This window comes from Palaemon carinicauda, chromosome 9 (assembly GCF_036898095.1).
Source record: "Palaemon carinicauda isolate YSFRI2023 chromosome 9, ASM3689809v2, whole genome shotgun sequence".
In the NCBI taxonomy this organism is placed as follows: Eukaryota; Metazoa; Arthropoda; class Malacostraca; order Decapoda; family Palaemonidae; genus Palaemon; species Palaemon carinicauda.
The window spans coordinates 159604541-159616038 of NC_090733.1; the positions used below are offsets into that span (position 1 = coordinate 159604541).

The following is an 11498-nucleotide window of genomic DNA, read 5'->3' on the forward strand; positions in this document are numbered from 1 at the left end:
AGGACACTCCAAAATCAAACCATTGTTCTCTAGACTTGGGTAGTGCCATAGCTTCTGTACCATAGTCTTCAACTATCTTGGGTTAGAGTTCTTTTGCTTGAGGGTACACATGGGCACGCTGTTCTGTCTGATTTCTCTTCCTCTTGTTTTGTTAAAGTCTTTATAGTGTGTAAAGGAAGTATCTATTTTAATGTTGTTACTGTTCTTAAAATATTTTATTTTTCCTTTTTTCATTTCCTCACTGGGCTATTTTCCCTGTTGGGGCCCCTGGCCTTATAGTATCCTGCTTTTCCAACTAGAGTTGTAGCTTAGCAAGTAATAATAATAATAATAATAATAATAATAATAATAATAATAATAATAATAATAATAATAATAATAATAATAATAATAATAATAAGTGATTTATCATGACAGAAGACCGGAATTAAAAGAAGGATCAGCATGGGATGGAAAGTTTTTGGTAAACAAACTGATATTATGAAAATCAAAATGACACTTTCTCTGAAATTAAAAGTATTTACTCAGACGGTCCTACCATTATTAACTTATGCATCAGAGAGTTGGAGTCTTACTAAAGCCTTAGTACATAAGCTAGTTACAACTTAAAACGCTACGAGAAATAATGATGGAATTAACACTAAGAAACAAAAAGAGCAACATGAATACGGGAGCTAACTAAATTAGAAGATATTCTAACAATATGTAAGAAAAAGATATGGACATGGGTAGGACATGTAATGAGAATGACAGATAATAGATGGACAATAAGAATAACAGAATGGCTCTCTAGAGATTGCAAAGGATGCAAAGGAAGGAAAAGAAGAAGATGGAATGACGAGTAAAGAAAATTTGCAGGTATAAACTGGCATATAAAGTGGAAGGTCTTTGTTCTCCAGTGGATTAATAATGGCTGATAATATTATATACAGTATATATATATATATATATATACAGTATACATACAAACACAGACACCCGCACACACACACACACACACATATATATATATATATATATATATTTATATACATATATATCCCTTTCTGAGTGGGGATATCTTAAACTTGGTGAAGGGGTTTGTTTATCGCCATGATCACCAATCTGCAGTTGCCAGCGTGGTGTTGGAAAATTGGCCAAACCCCAGACATGAATGAGGACATGTGTGAGGCCTTTGCCATGCAGTGGACTGTTGTTGCTGTTGTTGTTGTGTGTGTATACAGTATATATATATATATATATATATATACACACACATATATATATGTATGTATGTATGTTGGCTATCCTTCATTCCTCTTTATAACATATAAACTTTGCTTTCACTTGGCGCTATGAGCAATAAATTATTATTTTTACACTAACAACGGCTACAAAACATTAGTCATACTTACAGAGCGTCACTTTCAACAGTTTCCCTGATTTACAACCCAAGATACACTTAGCAATTAACTCAAAAAAAAAAAAAAAAAAAAAGTTTCCCCAAGTTATCTATCTAGCTCTAGTAAATGTCAGATAACTCTGCACTATTTCCTACCTGTACATCCTGGTGTAATGTCTCAGCGTGTTGAATCTATTTAACATCTATGCAATGTATTTCCACACTGGAATGTCCAAATTTCTAATCTATTTAACATCTATGCAATGAATTTCCACATTGGAATATCCAAATTTCTTAGTTAAGTTCGTATCTTGATTTGAAATTTCACCTTTGTTACTTTCTTCAAAATTTTCTAAATTCAAGAAAATCGAGACGAGAGATGCAGGCATTTTCAAAATGTAAATTACCGTTGTCTTTAAAACCTTTTATTTTCGCTAAAATCAATATAAACAAGCCTGCATTATGATTGAGATAAAGGGCGGAGTCTGTAAGACAAGGAGTGAAACACTCTCAGTAAAAAATTTTAATTTCTAAAAGAATAACGATCATTTAACTGGAACAACCTTTAGCAGTAGGTGGCCAAATACGGTTTCGTTGTTACTGTATATATATATATATATATATATACATACATACATACATACATATATAGATATATATATATGTGTGTGTGTGTGTGTATGTGAGTGTATGCGTACGCGCGGGCATAGGTGCGTACTTCATTAAAGCCCAAGAACGTATTTCAAATATTGTATTCAGGTACAATAGTGTATTTACAAAAATAACATCAGATACAAAGAAAAATGTTACTCCTAGATATTTCTATTAATAATGATAATAGAACGACACTATCTAACCATACGTGAGTATACTTATACAAAATAGCATTTGTGTAAACTGCATATATGTATCCCTTAACAAAATCCACATAAACAGAGCTAAACATTTTCAACTTCTGCTGGTTATGATTCCAGTGATTAGAAAAATGAAATAAAATTGATGTTTTTTTAAAAAAGACCTCCAGTCACTAGTGTTCAAACCTTCAGCAGCCTCTATACCACTATTTGCGTAGACTGCATATGTGTATCCCTTAACAAAATCCACACAAACAGAGCTAAACATTTTCAACTTCTGCTGGTTATGATTCCAGTAATTAAAAAAATAAAACAAAATTGATGTTTTTCTTTAAAAAAGGCCTCTAGTCACCAGTGTTCAAACCTTCAGCAGCCTCTATACCACTAATGAAAAGAGAGAGAGAGAGAGAGAGAGAGGAGAGAGAGAGAGAGAGAGAGGGGGGGGGGGTCATTAACTAATAAATTCACTTTCATCTATGAAATACAGGTGTTCAGAGGAATGTACAAAGTACAGAGTTTTGTCAACCTGACATACATGTAAATAAGATATAGTGATACAAGTAATTTGATAGTTTGAAACAATTTTTGAGACTGAACTATCATTCTTACATTTTTATGAATATGGAATGCATATGTAAGCTAATTGATGACAGTATTACACATAAAAGTACAGGAATTTAGTTTTCCATGGAAGGCCATACATTCTTCAAAATACTATAAAAGATTTACCATCATCATCTGAAAAGCATTAAAAATCACTAATGGCATACAAAAAATACACTCTAATTTACTTTCATAAAAGAGGTTAAGGGACCTCTGATGCTAGAGGTAAGGCGCTTCAAAATTGAGGTTAAAGAGCCTCCAATGCTAGAAGTAAGGCTCCTTTAAATAGAGGTCAAAGCGTCTCTAATACTAGAGATATTTGGTAGAAAAAAGTACTGTTACCACAATGACCTATTGAGCAAAATCTAAATAAAAAAAAAGTAAAAAAAAAAACGATATTACGATGCTATATAACATAGCATCAATAGAATAAAATCAAAGGTCAAACTTAATATTTTAAAATAACAAATAACATACATAAACATGTCAAGAATAACGATATTATTATTATTATTATTACTTGCTAAGCTACAACCCTAGTTGGAAAAGCAGGATGCTATAAGCCCAGGGACTCCAACAGGGAAAATAGCCCAGTGAGAAAAGGAAAAGGGAAAAAATAAAATATCTTAAGAGTAACATTATTAAAATAAATATCTCCTATATAAACTTTATACACTTTAATAAAATAAGAGGAAGATAAATTAGATAGAATAGTATGCCCGAGTGTACCCTCAAGCAAGAGAACTCTAACCCAAGACAGTGGAAGACCATGGTACAGAGGCTATGTCACTACCCTTAGCAAGGGGAAAGTGGCCCTTGAAAAATTACAGTACAGTAACCCCTTGGGTGAAAAAGATGTGTTTGGTAATCTGTGTTGTCAGGTGTATGAGGACAGAGGAGAATATGTAAAGAATAGGCTAGAATGTTCGGTGTATGTGTAAGCAAAGCGAAAATGAACCGTAACCAGAGAGAAGGATCTAATGTAGTACTGTCTGGTCAGACAAAAGATGTCATAACTCTCCAGTGGTAGTATCTCAACGGGTGGCTGGTGCCCTGGCCAACCTACAACCTACTAAAAAAGTACATGTAAAGAACAATATAACCTTATAAATTAAAAAAATAATAATAATAAATAGTAGATAAAATATACATATAACGAGAATTGATTAAGTAATAAAGAAGATTAATAAATATATCACTAATGGACAAAAAGCGCCTCTAATACTTCCTCCATAAGAACGCAATAGGCCTACGCCTTTTTCCCCACAATTCATTTTGCTTGAGGGTGCGCTCAGGCACACTGTTCTATCTTATTTCTCTTCGTCTTGTTTTTTAAGTTTTTATTGTTAATCTATGAAAGATTTATTTCAATGTTGTTACTGTTCTTAAAATATTTTATTTCAATTGTTAGTTAATGCTCTTGTAGTTTTATTTGTTTCTTACTTTCTTTCCTCACTGGGTTATTTTCCCTGTTGGAACTCTTGGGCTGATTGCATCCCCCTTTTCCATCCAGGGTTGTAGTTTAGCAAGTAATAATAATAATAATAATAATAATAATAATAACAATAATAACCAAATACTCACACTCGCCCAATAACATTTTCAAATCGGTCACTTTCTATAGTAGGGATAATGACTTTTCATTTGTATAAAATTATATTGCAATGCGACAGATTTATATGAAATGAAATGTATTTACTCTTGAAATATTGTATTGATTATACGATAAAATGTATTAACGCGAAATAAAATGAATTTATTGTGGTAATAAAATGTATTTAATACTAAAACCAAGTGAAGTTATAAACAAAATAAAATTAATATGAAATTAAAAGCTTTCACATGAAATCAAATTTATTTACTTTTGACATGAAAAGTATTTTCATAAAATAAAATGTACCGACTATTAAAATAATTAAATAATTAAAATTCATTTATATGAACTAACATCCGTTAAGTATTGATATAAAACAAATTCACATAAATCAAAATGAATTTACATGAAATAAAATTAAGTAGAGAGTCATATAAAATAAATATTAATGATTTCCCGCTACTTCTTAATTGAGTTTAACATGCAGAGAAGAAGACACGAAGCTATTGATATCATGACCTGCTGATTGGGGCACGCCATTATAAAGTTAGTATCAAATACTGGGAAGGTACTTCACTTCATAGGGGCTATTGAACTTCCCTCTATCAGGCTATGAAAATAATTACTTTTTCTTGATGATTGACAGGAAAGAGTGCACGTTCTTTTAAGGGTTTCTGTCTATTTATGGCTTTATTATCGTTGTTTCATGCTTCAATGAAAATTCCAAATACATACCAATAGAAATTTGGGGCTCACTATAATACACACACACACACACACACACATATATATATATATATATATATATTGTAGAGGGAGAGTCCCAAATTCCTATTGGTGTATGCTTGCCATTTTCATTATAGCATGAAGCAAAGACAATAAAACCAGAAATATATATATATATATATATATATGTGTGTGTGTGTGTGTATGTGTGTGTGTGTGTGTATACATAGATAGATAGATAGATATATAGATAGATAGATAGATAGAATTGTGAGTGGTATGTATAGAGTTACCTGTGACAGATCGATATCACAAGACTCTTCTCCGCTGCCCCTCTTCAATGAGGTGAATTATTATCCCAAAACCGACAGGCGGGGTTCAAGTCTTAAGTCTCTCGCTTGGAGAACAAATCCGGCCTGATGTCCCGGTGTTTACTTTTACGTTTAAGCTAAGATGAAATGTCCCCTCTAGGCGATATCCATTCCCCATTTTAAAGATGATTACTGAAAATAATAACGATAAAAATATAATAGGTAGTTGTTGTTTCACTCCCTTCGCCTGTCTTCTCGATTCCGGTAGGATTTTCTTTGTAGAAAAAATAAATAAGAAATCATTGTTTTCCCAAATTCACCTTTCTTCTCCCATCTCAGCATGACTTTTCGTCTCCCTTCATGGCTAGATCCACCACATGGCCGCATTTTCCTCCTTCAGTAGTCAGTCTCGTTATAACTTCACTTTTAAGCCAACTTTTCGGTTTTAATTCCGCAAATGCACATAATACTTCCCCCTTTTTTTCCACTTAAGACTACACATTGTGGGAGGCCTTGTGTCCCTCTTGCACGCGAAAGATTACGGCTTGTCAGATCTGGCCCCTCCTACTGAGGCTGGGCTTACCTGATACACGTCTCTTCTGTTAGAAAAGCGGAAATGATGAGCAAATAGAAACGCTCAGAATCATTTTAACTCCGCCTACAACTCTTCCGATTGGTAGATGAAAAATAGGCCCCGCCTATTCCCAGCGCGTGGTTGGCCAGCTTCATTAGAGTGGATTTGTAAACAGTTGCGCTTGGCCGTGCGTGGTGTGAGCGTAGAGGGTGCGCGGACATCCGTGTGTTGCCCGAAAACTGTTGGTGTGTGATAATCCGGGAACAAATACGCAAGCGGACAGAAATAAGAAGGAAAAAAGTTAGTTAAATGCAGATGTGATGCTTAGATTGGTTTGAGTGGAGACAGGAGAAGGGTAGAAAGTGGAAGGAGGGGGTGTGGAGGCTGTGTGTGTGTGAGAATCTGATGGGTTTGTACGAAGATACCGGGTCGCCGCAGGAAATGTACTGGGTGAGTTTTTCACGCTTTGTGTTTTCAAGCAACCGATTTGTCTAATTGTATTCCCACCAGGAGTCAAACTTGAACAGATGCTCTTCAAGCCCTGTGCTTTGTGCCTGTCAAAGTGTACTAGTGTGTAAAATTTATAAAATGGAAAGTCTGGTTCAAATAAGGCTGAATTATGGTAAATGGTGTTTTGCAATGTGATAATTAAATAATTGCGTCTTGTTATGATAAAAGTAAATATGAATCATAATAAACGTTGATCGAAGGTGATTTCCTTTCTCTGTTGAACATCTGTGAAAAAGCAGGAACAATCAATTTGAAATTTATTTAATCAAAATGCCTCCGAATCAACTATAATTATCTTGCATTTTCTTAGCTCAGAGAAATACATTAAACCCTTTTGTCATTTCAATTGACCTTTGAAGTAAACCATGTTGAAGGTTGATATGTGTCTGGAATCATTTCTTTTGCTCATGCAGTGCTTGTGCATATTAGAGTAGATGTGTAATGCATATTTTCAGTGCTTGAACATACCATGTCAAAACAACTGCTTTTAAGAACTAAACGAAAAACAGATTAGAGGTGAAAAGGCAAATTTGTGTTATTAACAGTGGTAGTGAGGATAAGTAGCCAACAGAAAAAAAAATTCTATTTTAAGGAACTACGTTAATTTTCTAATAAGGTATAGCTCTTTCTCCCAGAGTGGAGGTTCCTTTTATAAAAAAAAAATTAAATTAAATTAAACAGTAGGGATAAATATATTCTTTACCAAATACTATATTTTGAGATACATTCTAACCGTTTAGCCTTCAGGAAGATCTCAAAGTGCATTAGCTGAGTATCATAAAATGATACCAATAAACTCTGATTTTCTTGTCATTGAATTTATATACTTTGCTTCCCTTTATACACAATTCTTAGCAAACAAAAACGGAGTGGTGATGTTTATAAATTGAATATGATATCGAGCTTGGGCATAATAATAATCCATCCTATACCGGCAAAGGAAATATAACGCATTATGAATTATTCCCACATTTTGACATTATTCAAATGGATATATATAGTTTAGCAAGATCTTCTTCCACTAGAAGAAAAATAACACCTTGTTGTCTTTAATTCATTTCAAATCATTCAAAAAGGATTCCATTAAAATTCCGAAATTTAGAAATTATCTCACCTCACAATTTTATAATTTAAAAAAATCCAACTTAAACCTTTCCGCTGAATTAAATCAAACACATAGTCTGGCTTCTTCGCTGTCTCCTGCTCCTTTGCGGTCGCTCGTAAAATCAAGGCCTCTCCGATTGGATTACAGTGATACCTTGCAAGTCGAACGCTTTTGTCCCAAAGCTTAGAATTACAGAAGCCCCTTCCTTGGCCATATCCCTGGAAAGGAGGTGAGGAGGGGGGGGGGGGGGGTACGATCGTTCTAGTGGAGTGGTCGGCGGTGGGTTCATTTGGGCGTTATGCTGTGACCTCTTTTGTTTGCACATTGTACAGTAAATCATTGCATATATATATATATATATATATATATCACACAGAGCTTTACTTATCGATTCTTTTTCTTTTCAAAGGCGTTACGCTGGGCCATATTTGAAAATTGAGTAGCCTATACTTGAACGTTTGAACATACTTCCATAAATTCTATTGAATTACAGGTATACCTAGCTGACTTTTGGAAAATCAAAAGTATTTTTTCTTCCGCTCCCACAATTATGGGAAATATATATATATATATATATACACACATATATATATATATATATATATGTGTGTATATATATATATATATATACACACACATATATACATATATATATATATATATATACACACACATATATATATACATATATATATATATATATGTATATATATATATATATATGAGAGTGAGATAGCAAATTAAAGTAGAGGATACCCTAAGACCATGTAAGAAATAGACATGGACATGGGTAGTACATATAATGAGAATTACATATGATAGATGGACATTAAGAATTAACAGAATGGGACTCTAGAGATTGCAAACGAAACAGGGGAAGGAAGGAAAGACGATGGATTGACGAGCGAAGAAAATTTGTGGGTATAGACTGGCATAGAAAGGCCATAAACTGACGCGAGTGGAAGGTCATGCAACAAGCCTTTATCCTGCAATAGAATAACAAGGGCTGATATATATATATATATATATATATAGTGTTGTGTTTAAATTCACGTAGTTCCTAAAATAGTAAATTTGTTTATAATAACGATATCAATAATACTATATATCATTACTACAGAGCTGACTTAAATAATAATGTTGTTCGTGACAATATATTGATAAAAAAAAGACGATATTAACGGGAAAGTGTAATTTTTAATAACAATTTAGCATCTTTTATGAAACTGTCAATGTTATGTCGCAAAACACATATTATTATTATTATTATTATTATTATTATTATTATTATTATTATTATTTGCCAAGGTTACAACTCTGGTTGGAAAAGCAGAATGCTTCAGACTGAAGTGCTCCAGCTCAGTGAAGAAAGGAAACAGCACTACAAACTATACATAAGTAATGAATAAAAAATATTAGAAATATTAAGATAAGTAACTCCATAGAAATAGACATATATATATATATATATATACACACACACATATATATATATATATATATATACATATATATGTATATATATATATATATATATATGATATATATATAATATATATATATATATATATAAACAATAAAATGCAGCCTATGTCAACTTGTTCAACAGGAAATATTATACAAAAGCCTTGAATTTCGTCGCACTGTTTGCCTTATACAAAATAAGTTCTTCAGCCTATACATGACACTTTCCGCATTTCTTTAGAGATGTTGAGTCCCTTTCTGAAGAATCGTCGGAAATCCATTAATATATTAAGTGTTCAGCGCTGTGGGCTATTTACCGATAAGAAAATTTACAGAACTCAAATGAATGATATAACGGCAAAGGCCCATTATTCCGTTCTACAAGCTTCTTTAAAGAGCAAGGGAAAAAATAATTACTTTTAAAAAATTTTTAATTTTCATCACGGCATTTAATTGGCGATCGCTCAGCGCCGTCTACTAACTCCGTCGCCAGACGATGTAGCTCAAACTACGCTTAACGCAATTAGCTTATTTATTAATATCACTTGCCTGAAGAGAGGGCAACAAGCTGGTATCTTATAGACTGTGTAAATAATTTGAAAATATGATTATCTTATTTTTTTTTTTACACTCGAGTCTTCCTATTTGTTGGTGAGAACCTTCGTCATCAGGTCAAACTGCGATATATATATATATATATATATATCCGAAATGTAAATGACGTTTGAATTAAACCTTAGTTGTTTGTAAAATGTACACTATACAAACAAGTATAAATAAAAATTCAGAGAATTATTACAATATACTTCGCAATAAATTCATGCGAGTGATACCTCATGTATACTGTAGGTGTTTGATAACGAAGAATACATTTCTTGGATTGGCTCACAAGGTTTTGAACATAGCCTACTTTACGTAAGTGGATTTTAATATATATCTTTTCTTAAATTCGTATATTTAGCACAGCGGAAGACACAAATCTCTGATAGTTTTATCGTAATATTTATGCTAGATTTATTATTATTATTATTATTATTATTACTATCCAAGCTACAACCCTAGTTGGAAAAGCAAGATGCTATAAGCCCAGGGGCTCCAACAGGGAAAAATAGCCCAGTGAGGAAAGGAAATAAGGAAATAAATAAATGAAGAGAACAAATATCATCATTGTCATCGTTATCATTAATGTTATTTCTATCAGTGAGTTGCCATCATTTCTCCATCAAAACTCTTAATGATACGAAAATATTGTTGTATTTTTTTTTTTCAAAGCTTTTTTCGCCTAACATTATCATCCTTACAGCAGCCATCGTTACTGACTTTACTATTGCTCTCACTTTTCAGAATCGCCCATTCTGAATTATAACCAGAAGTTTCCAATAACGTTTGATGACGATTTTATGGTCTCTAAAAGAGCTCATCAAGAAGTGATAAAAGTTCTACCATTAGTTTATTGGGGGAGCACTTTGAGAGCGCTTACCCCGGGTCACCATTTCCCCCAAAATGGGAATCAGATTTTGGGGAATCGTCGCTGATGGCAAAATCACTTTTTTTCGGAGTTATTTCTTAGTTTCTTCTAAATTGGCTTTGTTCGACTCAAAGCTTATAAAAGGGTTTGATCATTCTGGTCACGTAACTGTGGCTATTTGTCTTTCATATTTTGAAAATGGTCTACTTGTAATTGCGTGCAGTACAAAATTTGTACGTATATATATATATATATATATATATACATATATATATACATATATATATGTATATATATATATATATATATACACACACACACACACATATATATATATATATATATACATATATGTATACACACACACACATATATATATATATATATTACGGAAATAGGAGAATTTTGAAGTTTGATATTGTATGTTTTTGCTTGAATATACAGTACGCCTATGGATTTCTCCGTGTATATATAACAACAACAACAAGGCCTACTATAGATTCCAATTCTACTGCCCTTAAACAGAAACTTAAACAATATACTTAAATCGCTATGAATTATGTCCACAATGTTTAACTATTAATGAGTTTACGGAACTTCGGGTTTGACTGCAAGTCAATATCAACTTCTTAGTCCTTCATTGAATATCTACTTTTTGGCATACGCCCTTGCAACAGATTACCAGTCTAATAAAATCGTATTGTATAGTGCCTTAAACTTGAATCAATCATACCGTTATTATTATCAATATCATTATTTTAATCATTATTATTGTCAATATTATTATCAATAATGTAGTTATTTCTGTTATTGTTATTAATCGTATACTGCAAAACTTACAAAATACCAACTTGTGTGTGTGTATATATATATATATATATATAGATATGTGTGTATATATATGTATA

General features: G+C 32.5%; 1 protein-coding gene across 1 annotated transcript in view; it reads left to right on the forward strand.

Annotated features, from left to right (window-relative positions):
- The first annotated feature begins 6228 nt into the window (after window positions 1–6228).
- The window catches only part of LOC137646731 (LIM/homeobox protein Lhx2-like), a 183099-nt gene continuing 177829 nt past the window's right edge, over window positions 6229–11498 (forward strand). Inside the window, exon 1 of the mRNA XM_068379838.1 lies at window positions 6229–6493. Coding sequence (XP_068235939.1) covers window positions 6449–6493 — 45 coding nt within the window. The 5' untranslated portion in view covers window positions 6229–6448. The remainder of the gene's footprint in view (window positions 6494–11498) is intronic.